Raw genomic sequence first — 23046 nt, forward strand, 5'->3', positions numbered from 1 at the left:
GAATAGGATCATTAAAGAAAGAATGCAACACAAGGGACAAAATGGAATGTGAATGACAAAAAGTAAAATATTTACCATATTTTTTGGAGTATAAGACACACTCAAATTTTCCAACTCTTTTAAGTGGGGAAAAGGTGCATCTTATACTCTGAAAAATATAGTATTTATTTATTTAGAATAATTAAATTGAATTGTTAAATTATCCCACTGCAAGTTAGCCATAGCAAATTGGCTGCAATAAGTTGGCTGTAGAAAGTTATCCCATTCCGAAGTGGGACTCATGACTGAGAGACAAGTGGGGCAGGCAACATATAATACAGATAATCCCCAATTTATGAATCCAAAATTTCCATTGCTAAATGGGACGGTTGTTAATTGAATTTTGCCCCATTTTGTGACTTTTTCTTGCCACCGTTAAGTGAATTGATGCAGGTGTTAAGTTCGTGACACGGTCGTTAAGCAAATCTGGCTGCCCCTCTGACTTTGCTAGAGAATATGTTCACACACAAAAAGACCAAAGGAAAAAATATAAGATGAATATATATTAATTAAAAAATAGTTCACAGCATTGTCGAGTTAAAAGTGAAAGGAATTTTTCAAGAACTGGGCAGCGGTCCATGGCTACTTAGTTTTCTAGGCCAGATTCCAACAGATCATTAAAAGTCTCTGATAAAGGCTATTAATCATTCCAACTCACAGCATTCTGGCAGAAGTCCAGGACATACAGTCTATGTATTGTTTCAAGCAGTCAGAAAACAAACTGAATCTTTATAACATGGAATGAACTCCTTGTCATTGTAAAACATTGTCTGTCACACTGATTCCTCGTGAGGCTCTCCCTTATATAGGCACAAGGCGTGGCCAATTCACATCCAAAGTTCTTTCTTCTCAAATAAACCTGTCTGGACATAATTCTACACATCTTTGGTTCATCATCCTTCATGAGTCACTCAATAACACCTCTGGAAGTACCACAGCCTCTGTTTGGCTTTCCCTCTCTAACTCCTCAACCTCTTCACTCTCAGACTTGGGTGTCAGGAACATGATCTGGGATACCAATACGCATCTGTCTCTCAATCTTTCAAATCTGTCACAACAGATGTGATCCCGGGGACATGGCAAGAGTCCTCGGAGAAGGGAGGCATATAAATACGATGAATGAATGAATGAATGAATGAATGAATGAATGAATGAATGAATAAGAGTCAGTTGCCAAGCACCTGAATTTTGATTATTTGACCATGGGGATGTTGGAATCGTCAAGTGTGAAAAACCATCACTAAATGAATGGCTGTAAGTCAAGGACTACCTGTATGTTGAGTCCTTGGTGGGATGGCAAATGTCAACAGTGAGGACATAACAGTGTTAATATTACAGAGTCAGGAACACAGGGTTAATCCTAATTCCTATTACAAATTTAAAGATGAAACTGAAATTAATTCGCATTTCTTTCTTGTCCAGTACAGATAGTCCTTGATTTATAACTGTTGAGCAACCATTTAACATTACAACAGCATTAAAAAAAGAAAAGCAACTTGCAAGAGGTGCTTGCATGTACAACTCTTATAGCATCCTAAGCCACGTGATCAACATTTGGGCATTGGGCAACTGGCAGGTATTTATGACAATTTGTGACCTCCCCAGCCAGCTTCTGTCAAGCAAAGTCAATGGGGGAGGGAGCTGGATTCACGTAGTGACTGCATGACTCACTTAATAACCGCAGTGAATAACAATTCTGGGGGAAAAGGTCATAAAATCAGAATAGGTCACTTAACAACTCTTTTGCTTAGGAATCGCCCCAACTGTGGCCACATGTCAAGGGCTGCATAGATCTCCTGTAAAAACGTTCTGGAAACGACATGCCTTTAAATGGCTCCCTGAGACTCAGTTTGCACACCAAATCCTTGCGTTTTACTACTTTGCATGCAGATTTGCAGAGATTCGAGCAATGGAGCGGTTCCCTCTGGTCTCCGGTGTGGCCTGTCTGAGCTCAAGCTTTCTGTTTGGTCAATCCTTGTTCGACTGTGACCTCCTAAATATGCCACCATAGCTGATGGGTTCTGCTGCGACTCAACAGGTAGTGTGAACTGGCTGCTCTGACTGAGAAGCTGTAATATCTGGCTTAATGTGATGCATGAGCCCAGCCTATCAGGGCTTTCCCTCCACAAACTATGGCCAGAGGAATCAAGATAGTTTAATGCAGTGTTTCCCAACCTTGACAACTTGAAGATATTTGGACTTCAACTCCCAGAATTCCCCAGCCAGCAGCTGGGGAATTCTGGGAGTTGAAGTACAGATATCTTCAAGTTGCCAAGGTTGGGAAACACTGGTTTAATGCTTGAGTTGGATCACAAATTATTTGAGGCCTCTGCTCTTGGGATCAGGCAGCAATGCTAATCAGGGTAAAATAAAGAAGAAAATAATTCTCAATTCATTTTTTTTCCCAAACGCCATCACTCTTCTAAACAAATAACTGTCAAAGCTATTTACTAAGTCTGCACTTCTATTTCTATTAGTTTTTTCTCATCATTCCTATCACCCATCTACTCCTACTTATGACTGTATGACTGTAACTTGTTGCTTGTATCCTTCAGATTTTTATTAATATTGTTTCCTGATTGTTTATTTGACCTCTATGACAATCATTAAGTGTTGTATCTCATGATTCTTGATGGATTTATCTTTTCTTTTACGTACAATGAGAGCATATGCACCAAAGACCAATTCCTTGTGTATCCGATCACACTTGGCCAATAAAGAATTCTATTCTATTCTATTCTATTCCATTCCATTCCATTCCATGGGCAAAAATTGTTTCTTCTAAAGCAGGGTGATATCCAGCAGATTCTGACTTGTTTTGGGGAACCAGTAGCAGAAATTTTGAGTAGTTCGGAGAACCAGCAAATACCACCTCTGGCTGGCCCCAGAGTGGAGAGGAACCGCCTGCTGCATGGATCCCAGTGACCAGTTAGGTCCCACAGAGTGGATTTTCTCCGGGTCCCGTCAGCTAAAGAATGTCGCTTGGCGGGACCCAAGGGAAGAGCCTTCTCTGTGGTGGCCCCGGCCCTCTGGAACCAACTCCCCCCAAACATTAGAATTGCCCCCACCCTTCTTGCCTTTTGTAAGCTGCTTAAAACCCACCTCTGCCATCAGGCATGGGGGAATTGAGATCCTCTTTCCCCCTAGGCCTTTACAATTCTATGCATGGTATGTATGTATGTATGTTTGGTTTTTCTATATTAATGGGTTTTTAATTGTTTCTAACATCAGACTACTATTGTACACTGTTGCTGTTAGCCGCCCCGAGTCTCCAGAGAGGGGTGTCATACAAATCCAATAAATAAATAAATAAATAAATAAATAAATAAATAAATAAACGGAGATTTTGGAGTATCCTTCCCCCTGCCAGCCCACCAAGCCATGCCCACAGAACAGGTAGTTTAAAAAATGGATTTCACTACTGTTCTAAAGTGTCTACTATAACATAGTTACAGATTTCTTAAAATCTAGGAGAAAAAAAAATAAGCACATTTTTTTTTCCAGGGTGGGGGATGCAATTCTCTACATTAATCTGCTGTGAATCCTATGGGTTATTCAAACTAACGTTTAAATCTCAACGTCTGCCTCAGGCAATATATAAGATGAACAGGTAAGGGGAACAGAAACGTTAATGGTGTTACTGAAAAACAGCAGGTATTGGATCACTCGGCTATTGGAAGGTGCAAGGATGTTCTGACCCCCCCCCACCCCAATTTCTTAAAATTCTACTGAGCCCCATTCCTCCGTCTGCTAAATTTTCATCCTGTGTTGTAGGCTTTCTCAACCGTGGCACATTTTAAAGATGTGTAGACTTCAACTCCTCAAATCTCCTGCCAGCAACTCTGGGTGTTAAAATCCACACAAACGGCTAAGGTTGAGAAACGTTGCTCAATTGGCTAGGTTCATGCTTCATTTGGTAGGACCTAGAATGTTTTAAATATGCCCAACCCTCCATCCTGCACTTGCATGCTTGTCTAAAATGGTGATTCTCAATCTCAGCAACGTGAGGTGATGACTTCAAGTCCCAGAATTCTCCAGGCAATATGACTGGCTAGGGAATTCTGGGAGTTGAAGTCCACACATCTTCATGGCGCCAAGTGACGACTCCACCCGCGGGCTGCAAGTTTGACACCCCTAGTCTAACACATATACTAGAAGCTCTCTCTCTCTCTCTCTCCTTCATTACTCTCTCCCTCTTTCTCTCTTCTTTCCTTCCTTTCTCTCTTCCTTCTTTCTTTCCTCTTTCTTTCAGTCTTTCTTCCTTCCTCTCCCTCCCACCCCTTCCTTCCTATCTTTCCTTCCTTCCTCCCCCTTCCTTCCTCTTCCTTTCTTTTTCTCTCCCTCCCTTCCTTCCTTTCCTCCTATCTATCTTACCTTCCTTCCTCCTTTCTTTTTCTCTCTCTTTCCTTTCTTTCTATCTATCCATCCATCCATCCATCTATCTATCTATCATCCATCCATCCTTCCTCCCTCCCTCCCTCCCTATCTATCTTACCTTCCTTCCTCCTTTCTTTTTCTCTCTCTTTCCTTCCTATCTATCTATCTATCATCTATCCTTCCTTCCTTCCTTCCTTCCTTCCTTCCTTCCTTCCTTCCTTCCTTCCTTCTTTCCTCTTATCAGGTTATCCCACCTAGTTCCAGGATTATTGATAGGATGGGTTTGAAACTGGGGGGCCCTTCTTCCCACACAGCTGCATGTCCCCGGGGAGTGGGATTCTTACTTCTACTGGGTGAGTTCCAGAGAGTGGCAGAAGATTTGGAGAGGCGCTTGTTGATTATAGAGTCCACATGTTTGGGGAGATTTACAGCAGAGAGAGAGCACCTGCTTGCACCTACAGAGGGAAAAGACACACAGGTGTTAAGGGCAGCGGACAGTGTGAGGCGGGGAGCTGGTGGACGTGCGAGCATGCAGCAGCAGCAGGGATCATGCAGTGAATGCAATGAGTTGCAAAAGGAGATTCCCTGGGAAAGCCAGAAGGGCGCCTCCATTCGGCCGGCCTGCAGGAACAGGAAACCGTACAAACACGTTTTTAATGTGCCGATTCGCAGCTTTGTGTATTCTACTCCCGCAAACGTCTTCACTGACGTCACAGGTCTAAGTGAGCTCAGCAGAAAGCAAATTAGCACATGTGTGTGGGGGGGCACAGTGGCTCTCGGCAGCAGCCCTTCCCAGAGGCACACTGGCAGAAGGTCTGATCTGGAGATCTTTTTTTTCACCACCCTTCTGCAGCCAAACAACAGCCGGAGGTGAAGACATTATTCACAGCCCTTTTTGTTACAAGCTGACTTTGACTCAGATGCCCTCCAACTGAGAGAGGCTGAGTCCCACAGAAAGCATGCAACAGGTGACAGCCTTGCTAGAAGATGTTAAATACCAGGTTCCTGGGCACACTTAACAGTGTTTGTTTGCACTGCCATGGTCAAAAGATGAGCAAGACGTAGACTCAACCAACCAGCAAACTTTTCCCCTTCTTAGAGACAGAAGCTGAACCACAAACAGCTTGGATTGACAGCAAAGCAGCTTTTTTCAGACCAACATTAGGGGCGCGGTGAGTTTCGAAAGTACAAAAACTGAAAGCGTTTTGAGCATTCATTTAATAGGACACAATCAGAATTTGAAACAAACCCTGGCTTTTTATTCCAGGGTCACAACAAATAAGCGAGGAGGTTAGTTTACCCTCGGGGTTATCTGCAAGCCAACGTTTTGAAAAATTGGCCAAGTAGATGATTATTTTCAAAGCAAAATTTCCATAATAAAAAGTCATTGTGCTTCTCTAACATGCCTTATCTTGATGGTTATAGACTTAACACGAGAAGCCTACCTAGTTTTAAATTTCTTAGGGCTTTTTTTGTGACTTTATGTGTTCTGTGAATCCAGCTTGGGGGATTAGTTTGTATACCAACCCAGAGAATCAAATGGCCCCATTACCTGGTTAGGTGTGTTTTGTGTACAAACCCGATCAAAGTATGCTTGCTTTTCTTTGTTTCATATAACATAAACATAAAATAATGATTTGGACAATTTTTCTGCACATTGGTTCACCGGTAGCATGGATCTCCATAGGTATTCTAGGTTGAAAAATAAGGGCTGGTGTGGAATTCTCATTGCCAAAAACCAGATGGAACAACATGCCAAGTTTTGTCTCAACCCAAAACAAAATTCCTAAACCTGAAATTAATTTAGCGTAAGAGCTGCCACTATTGATTGAAGACTTGTCACAGTCACAGGATTTGTCTCTGCCAAAAGACAGTGTAATTGCAGATAATTATTTGAACGTTCTATATCCTATTTCTATTTGGCAATAAATAAAATCCAGCCACTGAGTTGTATTTAACTTATTCGGTGAAGTCAAACTAGTTAAGGAGAGCAATTTCATGCAATGACTTGAACTATTTTGGATAATTCAGCAAAGGAAAATTGTTGTTCAGCATTATTTATTCATTAATGAATCGCTCACTCTGAAAAGTGTCTCGAAAGAGCCCTATAGGTAGTCCTTATTTTGCAGTTGCCTTGTTTAACAACTATTTGCAGTTAAAACATGATTTAAAAAAAATAACTTAGGGACTAATTTTTACATTTATGACCTTTGAAGGACTGTCAGGAGTTAAGATTGTAAAATCATGGCATTTCACTTAACAACTGCTTTGCTTAACAATTTACCCTTATTTTTTAGTTTATAAGATGCACTTCCCCACTCTCCCAAAAATGGGTGGAGATGTCTGTGCGTCTTACAGAGCAAATGTGGCTGAAGCCCCACCCATCCACTGGTCCCCACCCTTCAGCATCTGCCTCCCAGCAATTTGCCTCCTTGCAGCAAACAGGCCTGGTCAGCTTCAGTACAGCCTGATTTAGCACGAGCAGCTGATTGGCGGTTTCATCTGCCTCCCAGAATACTGCCTATCAGCTGTTTCGAACTGCGGGGAATCCCACCCCTGTACCACTTATTGTTGCCTCCATGTGCCACATTTTTGGCCTCTCCATGCCCCGTTTGCAGCCTCCACGTGCTCTGTTTATGGCCCGTTCCAGGCAGTGGGGATAGGCAGTGCCAGCAATCCCTGCCGCCTGGAACGGGCCGAAAATGGGACACCAGTAGGCCAAAAATAAGGTGTGTGGAGGCTGAAAACAGGATGTGCAGAGGCCAAAAACAGGATGCGTGGAAGTGGCAAATAGGTGGCAGCCACGATGGGAGGTTGTGATCCCCGCAGCCTGGAACAGCTGATAGATGATATTATGGGAGGCTTATCCAACTGCCAATCAGCTGCTCATGCTAAATCAGGCTGTGCTGAAGCAGAGCACGGTGTTTGCTGCAAGGAGGCAAACTGCTGAGAGGCAAAGACGGGGCAGATTTTTTTCCCTTGGTTTCCTCCCCAAAAGCTATGTGCATCTAATAGTATGGAGCGTCTTATAGTCCAAAAATACGGTAGTTGTCTATCCTGTCTGTGGTTACTAAATGAATATGAGATCAAAAATTATTATCATTCACTTCCCAATGAGACGTAGCTTCCAACTATCCATACATGGGCCAACAGATGTTCCTCATAAAGGTATCAAGCGCTCTGAACATCTGAAATGTTTCTTTTTATCCTGATCAGCAGCAATTTCCAATGAGTAAAGATAGCTAAAGAAGAGCACAGCAGAATGGTAAATAATAATAACCTGGTTGTCTATGGAGAATTATGAATCACCGCAGGCAGCCAGGAAGTTGCTACTGAATCAGTTACACCTCTTTTTAAAAAGATAGTCATTGATATATAATTGCAATGAAGCTTGCTGATGTGGCTGAATCTGTCATTCAGTGAATCAATGATTCACTATAAAATGGGGTCATGGGATTATGAGCCTTGGTGGCACAGTGGTTAGAGGGCAGTACTGCAAGCTGCCTCTGCTGACTGCAGTTCACCAGTTCATATCTCACCAGGCTCAAGGTTGACTCAGCCTTCCATCCATCCAAGGTGGGTAAAATGAAGACCCAGATTGTTGGGGGCAATATACTGACTCTGTAAACTGCTTAGAGAGGGCTGTAAAGCACTGTGAAGCGGTATACAGTGGTACCTCTACTTAAGAACTTAATTCGTTCTGTGATCAGGTTCTTAAGTAGAAAAGTTTGTAAGTAGAAGCAATTTTTCCCATAGGAATCAATGTAAAACCAAACCCATTAGGAAAGAAATAAAAGCTTGGAATTTGGGTGGAAGGAAGAGGAGGAAGAAGAAGAGGAGGAGGAGGACAGTTGCTGCCCAGAGCGAAGGGAGTGTTTCTTTTCTCTGGGCACTGGCAGAGGTTTATTCCCTCTCCAAGCGCCCAGAGAAAGGAAAATGCTTTGTTCACTCTGGACTGCCAAAGCTTCCTTAAGCGCCACCCAAAGGCTCCTCTGGCAGCCCAGAAAAGCCCAAGGTGGCCAGGAATAAAAGGGGAATGGCAGGAAACTGGCCGGGCTTTCGTGCCACTCTCAAATTTCCTGGGAAATTTTTCCGGGCTCGGATTCTTAAGTAGAAAATGGTTCTTAAGTAGAGGCAAAAAAATCTTGAACACCCAGTTCTTATCTAGAAAAGTTCTTAAGTAGAGGTACCACTGTATAAGTCTAAGTGCTATTGCTATCATGGGATAGTACAAATAGCTATAAATGCTGCCAACTAAAGTGCTTGGACACATGACTATGGAGTGGGTGAGTGGATGACTGTCAGAACTCTGGATCTCGGTCTTAAATCCCCTTTTCCAAATTGGTCATAAGTCAAGGACTACTGGTTTATTTGAAGCCCTTCCCAGAAGGTTTCTCATTTGTCATCCTGCATTCTGCATGATACATTTCTCTCTCCAATCATGGGAGTTTGTGATCGTACAACCCCTACCACTGCTAGGGCAGCATGCTGCCTTGGGGAATTCTGGGAGTTGAAGTCCACAAGACTTATTGCTGAGATGATGCTCATCCCCAGGATCACTCCCCAATATGCCTCCTAACCCTGCCAAGACAGGAAACCCTGGCCCTGTTCAAAAACACACACACACACGGCTATGTCCACTTGGTATCATTATCCCTGCAGCATTCGTATGTGCCCAGTGTGAAGTGTGGCACCTTCCGTTCTCGTCCTTCAGTTTCCCACCCTCCAGTCCATCCCTGCCCAAAGACTCCTGGGGCTGGGCAGATTGCCAAGGACAGAAGATGCTCTACTCAGCAGTGCAGTCTTGGGCAAGCGGCATCTATGGCTCAGCTCCTTTCTGCCTTGGCCCCAATGTGGTTGCATGGTGGAAGCTGCCAACCCGATAAGGAGAAAGATGGGGTGAGGCTCTGAGCAGCACATGGCATAGAAGAGAAGAAGCAGTGTGGGCACTTAAAGGTACCAAGAGGTCAAAGGTCCACTAAAAATGGACGATGGGCCCCAGCAAAGCTGCAAAGAAAGGCAGTGCTGTCCTGTATGCAGAGGAAAGGAAGGAAGGAAGGAAGGAAGGAAGGAAGGAAGGAAGGAAGGAAGGAAGGAAGGAAGGAAGGAGAGAGCTTCTAGTAGATGTGTTACACCAGGTATGAAAGAAAGAAAGAGTGGGAAAGGGAAGCAGGGAGGAAGGGGGAAAGAAAATAAAGAGAGAGGGGGGAGGGAGGGAAGCAGGGAGGGAGGGAGGAAGGAAGGAAGGAAAGAAAGAAAAGAAAGGAAGAAAGAAAAAAGAAAGAAAGAAAGGGACAGAGAGGGGGAGGGAAGAAAAGAAGGAAGGAATCGCCTTATAATTCCAAACTATAAACTAGGGTGCAGAAGCCCCTCCTCGTCCGAAGGACATGCTCGTGCAAAAGTGCCCAGCCGTGCAAAAGGCACCAAGCCTCCCGGGTGGTGCTTGCTCTTTCCCCAAGGAATCTGAGCGCCCGTGTTCCCCAAGCTAAGCAGGGCCTCCACTCACCTTCCTTGTGTCCGGGGGAGCCGTGGTGCAGCGCCCCAGCCCACGACCATCGCTGCTGCCGGATTTCAGCCCAGGTTTTCTTCACAGAGCGCTGGATGGCGGCTTCGTAGAGTTCCTGGTCACAAAAGGGCAGGTTTAATTCTGTGTTTTCGTTTTGCCAATCATGCAATGCTTGCATGAACATTGAAGCTGAGCAGTTTGGTTAGAGGAAAAAAAAATTATTTAAAAACTTTTTTTTTTTTTACAAAACTGGAAATCCTTACAGGTCATCCTTGACTTATAACCAACATTGGGACTCCCATAGAACTTTGGCCCCTAAACAAGATACTTATTAAGTGAGTCTTGCCTGAATTTACCTTTTCACTGTAGTTGTGAAATGATTGCAGCTTCCCAATTGACTTTGCTTATTGGAAACCAGCTGGGAAGGCTAATCCCATGACATCAAAGATGCGGCAAACCATCATAAATATATACCGGTGTCTGAATTTTGATCATAGGGATGCTCGCAAGAACTATAAGTGGGAGGCCCAATTTTAAGTCACTTTTTTAAAAGCTCTGTTGTAACTTCAAACAGTCCCTAAATCAGAAGTCTTAAAACTTGGCAAATTTTAAGACTTGTGGACTTCAACTGCCAGAATTCTCCAGACGGCTTTGCTGGAGATAAAATAAAAATGGGGGCGGCATCGTGGAGGGAACAAGCTGGTTTCACTTCTGTTACCTTTCAGGTCAACGTAGCCTTGGGGCAGGCAAACGTTGATGGCCCACAGCTTGATTCTTCTTTGAGTTTCCTAGAATAATCTCAAACTAACCTTGTTCCTCTCCATCTTTTGGCGCTGACGTTCTTCCAGGACAGCTCGCCGCTTCTCTGCTTTCACTCGCTGCTCTTCAAGCCGCCTCCGCCTCTCCTCCAGCTGCTTTTCCCTCAACACGCGGGCCTTCTCCTCCTTCTCCAACCACACGGCCCGCTTGGCAGCTACTCCCAGAGGTTCAAAGAGAGAAGAAGACGCAGCTGGGTTTAGAGGCACCATCCATGGAAGGCCTCTTGCCCAGCAAGCCCAAAGACTCTCACTCCCAGAGCAGGTTAGCTTTTTCTATCTATCTATCTATCTATCTATCTATCTATCTATCTATCTATCTATCTATCTATCTATCTATCGCTATCTATCCATCCATCCATCCATCCACCTACCTACCTACAGTTTGTGTTGGAAGGGACCCTGTAAGTCTTCTAGTCCAACCACCTGCTGGTGCAGGAGACCCTATACCATCCCAGACATATGGAAGTCCAGTCTCTTCTTGAAGGTCTCCAGGGTGGGGCGTTCATAACCTCTGCAGGCAGACCATTCCATCGGTTGATCACTCTCACTGTCAGAAAGTTCTTCCTTATTTCTAGGTTGCATCTCTCCTTGGTCAGCTTCCATCCATTGCTCCTTGTCTGGCCCTCTGGTGCTTTGGAAAACAGTGTCACTCACTGTGGCAGCCCCTCAAGTATTGGAAGACTCTGTCATGTCCCCCCCGCCCCGGACCTCCTCTTCTCTAGACTATCCATGCCCAGTTCCTGCAACCTTATTATTATTTTATTTTATTTTTATATATTTTTATATTATTATTATTATTATTATTATTATTATTATTATTATTTATTACACTTGTATGTCGCCCTTCTCCGAGGATTTAATTTACAGCAGGACTCTCCAACCTTGGCATCTTGAAGACTTGTGGACTTCAACTCCCAGAATTCCTCAGCCAGCTGCTGCCTGAGGAATTCTGGCAGCTGAAGTCCACAAATTTTCAAATTGCCAAGCTTGGAGACCCCTGATTTACAGCACTGTTTCTTAAACTTTCCCCCGCTTTCTTTCAGGATTCTTTCCATTTTCAACATTAGACAGAGACCCCCAAAATGCTTTTGTTTCTAAGGATTCTATTGATCACTATTCCATTAAAAATTAAAATTGATGCATGATTTTGAGGACCCTGAAAGAGTTGCGTGCCAAAAGGGGTGTGTGTGGGTGTGCTAGCATGCATGCACATATCTACACCCCTCCCCTCCCCCCACACACGTGAAACCCCTGTGTTGCCCCCCCATGCATGTGCACAGGCCTTTCTGAAGTCTGGTAGGTCAAAAAAAATGCCCAAATGGCCAAACCGGAAGTTCAGAAAAACGCACTTCCGGTTTGCCATTGTGCTGTTCTTTTGCACTCTGGGTCTTCAGGAAGCTTCCCCTCAACACTCCGGAGTGCAAAAAAACAGTACAATGGCAAACCAGAAGTGCGTTTTTCTGAACTTCCAGTTTGTTTGTTGGGGGATTTTAAATTTTTTATTTGCTTCGCGAGCTTCAGGGAAGCTTCCCTGAAGCATCCAGAGGACAAAATGGCCTTTTCCAAGGTCAAAAATCAGCTGGCCAGCACACACATGCGCACTGGAGCTGAAACATGGCAAAGTCTAGCATGCCCCCACTATGGCTCCACATGCTGCCTGTGGTACGTGTGCCATCGGTTTGCCATCATGGGTCTAGAGGGAGGGATGGAGGGAAGGAAGGGGAAAGAAGGGAAAGGAAAGAAAAAAGGAGAGAAGGAAGGAAGAAAATGTAAAGAGGGAGGGATAGAAGGAAAAGAAGAGGAAGGAAAAAAGAAAAGAAAAAGGGAGCGGAGGAGAAAAGAAAGAGGGAGGAAAGAGAAAAGAAAGAGGAAAGGAGGAAAAGGAAGGAAAGAGAAAGAAAAAGAGGGAAAGAAGGAAAGAGGAGGGAGGAAAGAAAAAAAGAAAGAGGGAAGGAAAAAGGAAAAGAAGAAAGAAAGGAAACAGAGGGAGGAAAGGAAGGAAGAAGAGAGGAGGGAGGGAGGGGTAGCAGAGCAGGTGTTGCCGCAACTCCACCCCCAGCTCCAGGAGTGACCCACACAGCTGGCGACAGCTGCTGAGCCAGAGGGGGGAAAGCAAGAGAGGAGGAGGAGGGAGGTGAGGTGTTGTAAAGGCTAAACACAAAAGAATTGGGAAGCCGCATTGAAAAGCGCATTCAGGCCAGACAATTGGGGAATGGGAGTGGAAAGGGGCACAGGGTGAACCACGGCTGATGCTGGGAGGGAAGAGCGGGGTGGAGGGGGGCCCTGGAGCAGAAAAGACCACCCTGCCGTGCATACAAGGCAACAGACCCGCCGGTTGGAGCAAAGGAGCCTCCTTAGCCAGGGGCTCCTCCCAGAACCCCGGAGCCACTGAGAGGGCCATGAGCTCGGCCTTTCGGAAGGCTTTGCATCCAGCCCCTCTGAAACGCCCTTCTAGCGTGACAGAAGGGTGAGCCAACCCATGAAGAATTAATCAGATTTCAGCCATTTCCATTCCATGAGCTCCCATTCTCTCCAATTCTTTGCCCCAATCCCTTTTGGAACGCACTGGGGGAGGGGGAGGGAGACACAAGCTGGCCGGACAGTTGAGGGCTCTCCAAATTTGGGCTAACGAAATGGAAATAATAGTTCAATATATCTAGAGGACATTGGGTGGGGAGGGACAGAGGGAGGGACAATGGAAATTGTAGTCCAATATATCCATAAGACATTGGGATGGATGGATGGATGGATGGAGGGGGAGAGGAAGAAAGGGAGGGAGGGAGGAAGGGAGGGAGGAAAAATGAAAGACAACCAATGATGGAAATTGTAGTCCAATATATCCATAAGACATTTGGATGGATGGATGGATGGATGGATGGATGGATGGATGGATAGAGGAAGAAAGGGAGGGAGGGAGGAAAGAAGGAAGGAAGGAAGGAAAAATGAAAGACAACTAATGATGGAAATTGTAGTCCAATATATCCATAAGACATTGGGATGGATGGATGGATGGATGGAGGGAGGGAGGGATGGAGGGATGGATGGATAGAGGAAGAAAGGGAGGGAGGGAGGAATAGGGCTTGTAGTTTCTTCCCAGTCATAATTTTCTCAAAGGATAAGTTCACACCTAATGGAAAATCAGCTTTGAGGAAGTATGTTGTCAGAACCCAACTAATTATAATTTAGCCAATGAAGATTTGGTTGAGCGAACCCAGAATGAACATGGCCAGTGATTCCAAGGGCCTCTTCCAAGAATAATGGATCCTGCTTAGGCTAGGATTATACACATGACCAACTATGAACAAAAATGGATGTTCTTTTGCTTTAACTAAATCCTTCGGGATTGGGTGGCATAGAAGTCAAATAAAATAAATAAAATAAACTGAAAATATACAAGACTTCCCGATTTCTGTGGATGCTGAAAGCTTCCAAAGTTTTTGATATGGTTCCTTTGGTGGGGTGGAGGTTAAACTTATTTGGGCTTCTCTAAGAATTTTTATGTTTTGGATTGAATTGAATTATCCAGTCCCTAAAACATAAACTGGTTATTTATTATGTATTCTCTCCTTGGGGCAATTCTTTTTAAATTCAGAACCCCTTGTCTGAATGATTAGAAATTCAGAATAGACCCCGTAGAGTAAGAAAGAAAGAGCATAAGTTTTTATTAGACCCTGATTGTGTTTTATAGCTTGTTCAGCAATCAATAGTCCTATTTATTAATATGTGAGTTTAGAATGGCTATTGGACACAAATTTGCCTGGACAGCAAGCAAATTGGATCGTCCTATCATATTGGTTGAATGGAAATTACAAAATTTTTGAACCAATTTCGTCAGCAAGGATATCTTGCAAGCTTGTTATTTTGGGTTTACTTTTCCATCTTTTGAGGTTTATTGCTAGGCCTTCTTCAGTAACTGTTTAACTTGAAAGATATTATCTAGCCCCGTTGCAATCTTGTGTGTTTTTTCAGACATGCCATTTATGCAAGGAATGTATTTCAAGGCCTGTTTTTAATGCTTCAAAAATATATTGAAAATATTGGATCACAGATAAATCAGTAATTTCTCAACCTTGGCAAGTTTAAGCTGTTTGGACTCCAACTCTCAGAAGCCCAGACATCTTGAAGTTGCCATGGTTGAGGTACACTCATTTAACCCATGAAAAACATACAATGGGGAATTTAGAAACATAGAAGTCTGACGGCAGAAAAAGACCTCATGGTCCATCTAGTCTGCCCTTATACTATTTTCTGTATTTTATCTTAGGATGGATATATGTTTATCCCAGGCATGTTTAAATTCAGTTACTGTGGATTCATCTACCACATCTGCTGGAAGTTTGTCCCAAGGATCTACTACTCTTTCAGTAAAATAATATTTTCTCATGTTGCTTTTGATCTTTCCCCCAACTAACTTCAGATTGTGTCCCCTTGTTCTTGTGTTCACTTTCCTATTAAAAACACTTCCCTCCTGGACCTTACTTAACCCTTTAATATATTTAAATGTTTCGATCATGTCCCCCCTTTTCCTTCTGTCCTCCAGACTATACAGATTGAGTTCATTAAGTCTTTCCTGATACGTTTCATGCTTAAGACCTTCCACCATTCTTGTAGCCCGTCTTTGGACCCATTCAATTTTGTCAATATCTTTTTGTAGGTGAGGTCTCCAGAACTGAACACAGTATTCCAAATGTGGTCTCACCAGCATTCTATATAGCGGGATCATAATCTCCCTCTTCCTGCTTGTTATACCTCTAGCTATGCAGCCAAGCATCCTACTTGCTTTCCCTACCGCCTGACTGCACTGTTCACCCATTTTGAGACTGTTAGAAATCACTACCCCTAAATCCTTTTCTTTTGAAGTATTTGCTAACACAGAACTGCCAATACAATACTCAGATTGAGGATTCCTTTTCCCCAAGTGCATTATTTTACATTTGGAAACATTAAACTGCAGTTTCCATTTAAAATTTTAAAAAGCCACGATGTAAAAGGGATGTTGAGACTCTAGTAACAGTACAGAGAAGAGCAGCAAAGATGATTAGGAGATTGGAGGCTAAAACATATGAAGAACGGTTGCATGATTTAGGCATGGCTAGTTTAATGAAAAGAAGGACTACAGGAGACATGATAGCAGTGTACCAATATCTCAGGGGTTGCCACAAAGAAGAGGGAGGCAAGCTATTTTCCAAAGCAACTGAGGATAGAACAAAAAGCAATGGGTGGAAACTAATCAAGGAGAGAAGCAACTTAGAACTAAGGAGAAATCACCTGACAGTTGCAACAATTAATCAGTGGGACCATTTGACTCCAGAAGATGTGAATGCTCTAACCGTGGAAGTTTTTAAGAAGAGGTTGGATAACCATTTATCTGAAGTAATATAGGGTTTCCTGCCTAAGTAGGGGGTTACACTAGAAGACCTCCAAGGTCTCTTCCTACTCTGTTGTTGTTGTTGTTAAAAATAGTGTAAATATAAGTATAAACTCATAATTGCCAATTCTGAGGAAGCCAATTTTTGAACTGTTGCAGCATTAAACCTGAATCTGATTTATTCCAGAGCAGATTCAACTTAAAGATTTCTCATCTGGTTTATCTGGACCAGCTATTTCTGCTAGCTGATAGAATTGGTAGCATATTTTACTTGATTTTATATATTGACGGAGGTTTTTTTGTTATGGGTTTTTTGATGCATGCCACAGGCCTCACTGAAGTCTGGGATGGTGAAAAAACGGCCAAATAGGCAAACCGGAAGTTTGGAAAAGCAGACTTCCGGTTTGCCCATTGTGCTGTTTTTTGCATTCTGGAGCCTTCAGGAAAGTTTCCTGAAGCCCCAGAGTGTGAAAAGCAGCACAACTGGCAAACCAGAAGTCTGTTTTTCTGAACTTCCGGTTTGCCTGTTGGGCAATTTTTTGCACTCTGGGGCTTCAGGGAAGCTTCCCGGATGCCCCCAGAGGGCGAAATGGCCTTCCCCAAAGCCGAAAAGCAGCTGGCTAGTGTACGCGTGCGTGCTGCAGCTAACATAGGGTAACACCTCGTGTATCATAGGTTCACCATCACGGAACTAGACCCTAAATCTGGATTGGATGGCCTGACACGGTTCAATGAGATGACTCCAAAAGTTGCCTAAATGCATTGGACGGCAGCTCCCATCATCTCCATCATTGGTGTGGAGGGCCGGGAAAGATAGGAACCTAGTCATGCCGAGTCAAACTGAAATAACCAGACTGTACATCTACGTTTCATTGCCTGAGATGGCTTGATGAGATGACCCCCCCTTCCACAAAGTCTGCAGTGCAGATGTTAAATGGCCTCCTCCTTACCCAGATGTTTGGCTCGTTCTTCACGACGCTCCCGGGCCATCCTGTGTCTTGCTTGGGCCTTCTGAGGATCTGGAAAGAGGAGAATCCAAAGGCATCAGAAGAACAAAGGGGACGTCAGATAGGTTGTGAAGATGCCGAACTCGCAGGGATGGCTAAATTAACTTCTTGGCTTCTAAAGAAAATGGTATCTATACTTATGGCTGACTGGACCTATAGTAGTGATGCCGAGCCTTTTTTGGTTGGTGTGTCAAAGGGAGTGTGTGTGGGTGTGCTAGCATGTGTGCACGTCCCCACATCCCTTGCCTTCCACCCATGCAAGCTCACTCCTGCGTGCTGCCCCCTGCACATGTTAACAGGCCTTTCTGAAGCCTGATAAGTGAAGAAAATGCCCAAGCAGGCAAACCGGAAGTTCAGGAAAACACACTTCCTGACTGCTGTTGTGCTGGGTTTTTTGCACTTGGGAGGGTTCAGGGAAGCTTCCTGAAGCTCTGGAGTACAAAAAAAACAAGCACAATGGGCAAACTGGAAGTTCAGAAAATGCACTTCCATTTTGCCCATTGTGCTGTTTTTTGCACTCCGGGGCTTCAGGAAGCTTCCCTGAACCCTCCCGAGAGCAAAAAACCCCCAGCACAACAGCAGTCAGGAAGTGTGTTTTTTCCAAACTTCCGGTTTGTCCGTTGGGTGACATTTTTTGCCTCCGGGGCTTCAGGGAAGTTTCCCTGAAGCGTCCGGAGGGCAAAACGGCCTTTCCCAAGGCCGAAAATCAGCTGCCCAGCACGCACATGCATGTTGGAGCTGAAACATGGCAAAGTCTCACACTCCCTCCGATATGGCTCCATGTACCACCACAGGTGGCATGCGTGCCATAGTTTCGCCACCACGGACCTATATGGCACAAAATGGAAAACTCGCTCTTATGATTTGTGGGCAACAGTGTCCCTGCACACACACACACCCCACAACCCCTTTGTTCCACCTGCAACAAAACCTACCTTGTTTTGACTTGGGAGCAGGTGAGCCTTGGGCAAGGGGAGGCTGCTCGGCCTTGGGTGGCAGGCGGCCACTGCCACGCGTCTCCTCTGTTTGAGGCGGACTTGGGGCTCCGATGGGTGGGGGGCGATCACTCTTAGGGGGCAAGGTCTCTGCTTCTGGGAGCGGGACAGCAGGCAGGGGGCTTGGCTGGCGAGTCTGGAGGACAGAACTTGCTTCCGAGACTGGCGTGGTGGGGGTCTTGCCACCAGGGAGTTCATTCGGGGCTGCCAGGGTCGTGGCTGCAGCCGGCAGAGATGGGGCTGCTGGGTGGAAGGCTGGGGGAGTCCGGTGGCCTGCCTGAGCCTCTGCCTTCCCCACCAGGGGGGCCTTTGGTTGATTTCCAGGCGGCAGCATCACTTCTGACATGGTCCGAGCGGAAGCTGAAAGACAAACATTAGCTGGCTCAAATCTCATTCAGCTCCTGATAGGATCTAATGTTACTCATGTTCGGTAGTGGGTTGCTACCAGTACAGTGGGGGAGGGCGTGTCGATAGCAGCCGCTAGATTGCGCAATTTGCACATGACCATTGCCAGTGCCAGTCCTATGGGCGCCGCCAACTTTTTTCATTTTTTCATATGTTTGCTTTGCGCACATGCACAGAAGCAAAACCTTGCGAGGGGACATGTGCGTGTGTGAGATTTTAGCAATTTTTTGCTTCTGCACATGCACAGAGGGGAAAAAAATGCTGAAATCTCACGCGTGTTCCCTCCCAAGATTTTTACTTCCTGCACATGCGCAGAACCAAAACCACACTGGGACATGCATGCATAGCACACACGCGCACAAGAACCGAAATCTGCGTGCACAGTGCACTGGTTACAGCGGTAATGGGAATCCACTCCTGCACGTGTTGTTTTAGAATGGAATGACAAGAAAAGGGTTGGGATGTCCTTGGATGAGAGACCACGAGGAAAGCCTTATGCTGTGGTTTAGACCAGAACAGTGTTTTTCAATTTGGCTAATTTAAGACAGGGGGATTATAACTCCCGGAATTCTCCAGCCAGCTATTTTTCTGTTCCTGTTTTATTTTTGTTTTTTTAGTTTCTCTTTTGCTAGTCCGTTTTTCGCCTCTAATCATTTCTTGGGTCATTGATTCGTTTCGCTCCCTCCCCCACAAGGACTTCCTGAACTCGGAATGACCCCAACCCCACCCGGAAGATCTGCCCCGTTTTATTTTCCTTCCAAGGCATAGATTCCAAAATACATAGAATGAGCAAAGAGTGCGTAGCTCACTGGAGAATTCTGGGAGTTGAAGTCCACTCATCTTAAAAGTTGCCAAAGTTGGGAAACAATAGAATGGGAAAGGCTAACACACCACCCCCAAACAAAAACCACCCCCCAAAGAGGGAGGGCCAAACCATTTTCTAAACACTATGAAGAAAAGATGGTCATCAAATCCTCTTTACTGTAGGTACCCGAGAGACCTCCAATCAAGCATTTTGCGAGCTGCCCATAAAACCTCAATGTGCTTTCGGAAGCATGGCATGACCAAATGAAGCTGCCAAAGATCACACACTCACACAGCCCACAACTTGGATGCAGGTGCCACCTTTAGGCAGAGGTGGAAAGGTGGAATGGTGACATATGCTCTCCCTGTGGCTCTGAGTGCTAGCGGAGTCCAGCGCAATTCTGCTACTGCACCTGGGCACACCTGCGTGTCCGTGCACGATTTCGCTACTACCAGGTGCAGTAGCAGAATTGCGCTGGACTCCGCTAGTGCTCAGAGCCACAGGGGCGAGCACACGTCACCGTTGCACCTGGGCAGCCCACCTCTGCTTTTAGGGCTGACGCTATCCGAACATCCAGCTGGTCTGTCAAACATCATCAACCCTAAGACAGGTAGGATTTTTATAGTTTCTGATTTTTTTCTGCTCTAGTAATTTCTAAGGACCGATTCATCTATTTATTAATTATTATTTACTTATTAATTAAATTTGTATGCCGCCCATTCTTGGAGGACTCGGGGCGGCTTACAACAATAAAATAGTAAAAAACAGTAAATAGTAAATAGTAAAAAACAGTAAACAGTAAATAGTAAAAAACGCCTTAATGCAATCATACTATATTATACATACCCTATTATACCTTACTGGGACTGGGACTAAGAACTGGCAATTTCTCACACCCCCAGGCCTGCCATCAAAGCTATGTTTTCAGTGCTTTCCAGAAAGCCAGTAGGGTGGGGGAAGTACGGACCTTGGAGGGGAGTTGGTTCCAGAGAGATGGGGCCGCCACAGAGTAGTCCCTCTCCTGTGGTCCTGCTAGCTGAGACTGCCTGGTCGATGGGACCTGGAGAAGGCCAACCCTGTGGGCTCTAATCGGTCGCTGGGAGCTATGCGGCAAGAGACAGTCCCTAAGCCAGTGATGGCGAACCTTTTTTTCCCTCGGATGCCGAAAAAGTGTGCACGCACGCTATTGCACCTGCGCAAGTGCCCACACCCATAACTCAATGCCTGGGGCAGGTAAAAACAGCTTCCCCTGCCCTCCCCCCTCTGGAGGGCGGAAGCGGCCTGTTTCCCAACTTCTGATGGGCCCATTAAGCTTGTGTTTCACCCTCCCCAGGCTCCAAGGGCTCTCTGGAGCTGAAGGGAGGTAAAGCCCTCCCCCATTCCTCCCCCCAGGCTCTCTGGAAGCCCAAAACACCCTCCCAGAGCCTCTGTGCAAGCCAAAAATCAGCTGGCTGGCACACACAGGCACGTTGGAGCTGAATTAGGGCAATGGCTCGCATGCCAGCAGATATGGCTCCGTGTGGCACCTCTGCCATAGGTTCGCCATCATTGCCGTAAGCCAAGTAGGGTCTCATCTCATTCTCCCATCTCAATTCCCTCCGGAGCCCTTTCCCTCCAAGGTACATCCAAAACCCAGAGTTTGGGTGGGGTGAGGAGAGAGAATTACTAGTTTTGCTGATGCCCACATACCGTATGTAATTCCTCACTATCCTTGATTCCCGTAGACATGCCTACATACACACACACACAGAGAGAGAGAGCTCCCCTCACAGCAGCAGGGCCTTTTCAGACAACAATTAAGTAATGCCTCAAGAATGTCCATCCGGAGACGCAGAGAAGCCCAGAGAACAAGGCTGCGAATGTTGGTTCTGCCAAGGGAGGGAGGGAGGGAGGGACCCGCTTTGAGCTTCTACGGAAGGAAGGCAGGCAGACCAGAGAGAGCCGGAGCAGCCATCCGGGTGTGGGGGAGAGGAGAGGGAACAGGGCCGGACAGCAGAGAAACCGTGGGAAAAATCTCCTGGCCGGCCTCAGAAAAAACAGACCCCAGTGGCCCAACCAAAACAGTGGCCATCCATCCTTGATTCTAAAGGACAGCCTTTGATTTCAGATAACTGCCCTTTGTATCGATATAATTTTCAAGCACTTTTGTCCTTCTGTTTTGGTCATTTCATTTTTATACCACTCATGGCACCACTTCCTCGTGCGTGTGAAAAAAATGGAGATTTATTTATTTATTGCATTTGTATGCCGCCCCTCTCCGTAGAGAGATGGGGCCCATCTTTTTTAAAAATGCATTTTTGCATGAGTTACTGTTTGGTTTCAGATAATTTTATTAGAAGAGGAGTTTTTGTCAAGTTTTAGCTATCATCTCTCTCTCTCTTATCTCTCCTCTATCATCTTATCTATGTATCATCTATATCCATCCATTTATGTATCTAAGTACTCTGTTTTCCCCACAACAAAACATTTCCTGATAATAAGCCCAATCGGCCTTTTGAACACATGGCAATAAGGCCAAGCGCTTATTTCAGAGTTAAAAATAAAATAAAAATAAGAAGAGGGTCTTATTTTGGGAGAAACATGGTATCTATCTAAGAATCTACCTGTCTTTCTGTCTGTCTATCATATATCCATCCATCCAATGTATGTATGAATGTACGTATGTATGTACATATGTATGTACATATGATACACTATAGATACAGACATCTATGTATCTATCTATCTATCTATCTATCTATCTATCTATCTATCTATCTATCTATCTTTCTTTCTCTATCATATAACCATCCATCCATCCATCCATCATCTGTCTGTCTATCATATATCCATCCATTTATCATCCATCCATCCATCCACCTACCTACCTACCTACCTTCGTACCTATCCACCAACCATATACCCATCCATCATCTTTCTTTCTTTCTTTCTTTCTTTCTCTATCATATAACCATCCATCCATCCACCGTCTGTCTGTCTATCATATATCCATCCATTTATCATCCATCCATCCATCCATCCACCTACCTACCTACCTACCTACCTACCTACGTACGTACCTACCCACCAACTATATACCCATCCATCATCTTTCTTTCTTTCTTTCTTTATCATATAACCATCCATCCATCCATCGTCTGTCTGTCTATCATATATCCATCCATTTATCATCCATCCATCCATCCATCCATCCATCCATCCATCCATCCATCCATCCACCCACCCACCCACCCACCTACCTACCTACCTACCTACCTATGTACCGGGTCACCAACCATATACCCATCCATCATCTTTCTTTCTTTCTTTCTTTCTTTCTTTCTTTCTTTCTTTCTTTCTTTCTTTCTTTCTTTCTTTCTTTCTTTCTGTTTTACAGAGACGCCCATCTCACAGTTTTGGTGTACAAAACTGAAACAATGAAGTTGTGTTTGGTTCTGCTCTTAATTTCCTTTTTAAGCAAAGTTATAAACATAAACAATTAAAATTCTTGATTCTTATGGACTGTTTTCAGGTCTGCCCCCTTTTCAGATTCGTCTTTACACACACAGAGAAATTATGGTCACTGTAGCCTAACCACCTTCTTGCAAGCCATGACGTCTGGAAATTATGCACCTAATCCCTGGATTAAACCATGCTTAGGGTTTGTACAATGCAATGAACTTTATAGGAACCAAGGTGCCCAGGTGGATATAGAGCCAGGGTGGCGCAGCAGGTAGAGTGCAGTAC

At 44.8% G+C, this 23046-nt stretch overlaps 1 protein-coding gene across 7 annotated transcripts in view; it reads right to left on the reverse strand.

Moving 5' to 3' along the window:
* MAP7D1 (MAP7 domain containing 1) overlaps positions 1–23046 on the reverse strand; it is a 110260-nt gene that overhangs the window by 39119 nt on the left and 48095 nt on the right. For 4 of the 7 annotated variants that reach the window (XM_070763720.1, XM_070763716.1, XM_070763717.1 and 1 more), the window contains 4 exons: positions 18051–18470; positions 17059–17127; positions 10732–10895; positions 9923–10037 (listed from right to left, as the gene is read on the reverse strand). In XM_070763720.1, coding sequence (XP_070619821.1) covers positions 9923–10037; positions 10732–10895; positions 17059–17127; positions 18051–18470 — 768 coding nt within the window. Of the gene's footprint in view, positions 1–4760; positions 4872–9922; positions 10038–10731; positions 10896–17058; positions 17128–18050; positions 18471–21009; positions 21040–23046 lie in introns of those variants that run through there. The other 3 variants (XM_070763715.1, XM_070763721.1, XM_070763719.1) reach the window with 2 other exon arrangements.

Source organism: Erythrolamprus reginae, chromosome 11 (genome assembly GCF_031021105.1).
Source record: "Erythrolamprus reginae isolate rEryReg1 chromosome 11, rEryReg1.hap1, whole genome shotgun sequence".
NCBI lineage: Eukaryota > Metazoa > Chordata > Lepidosauria > Squamata > Dipsadidae > Erythrolamprus > Erythrolamprus reginae.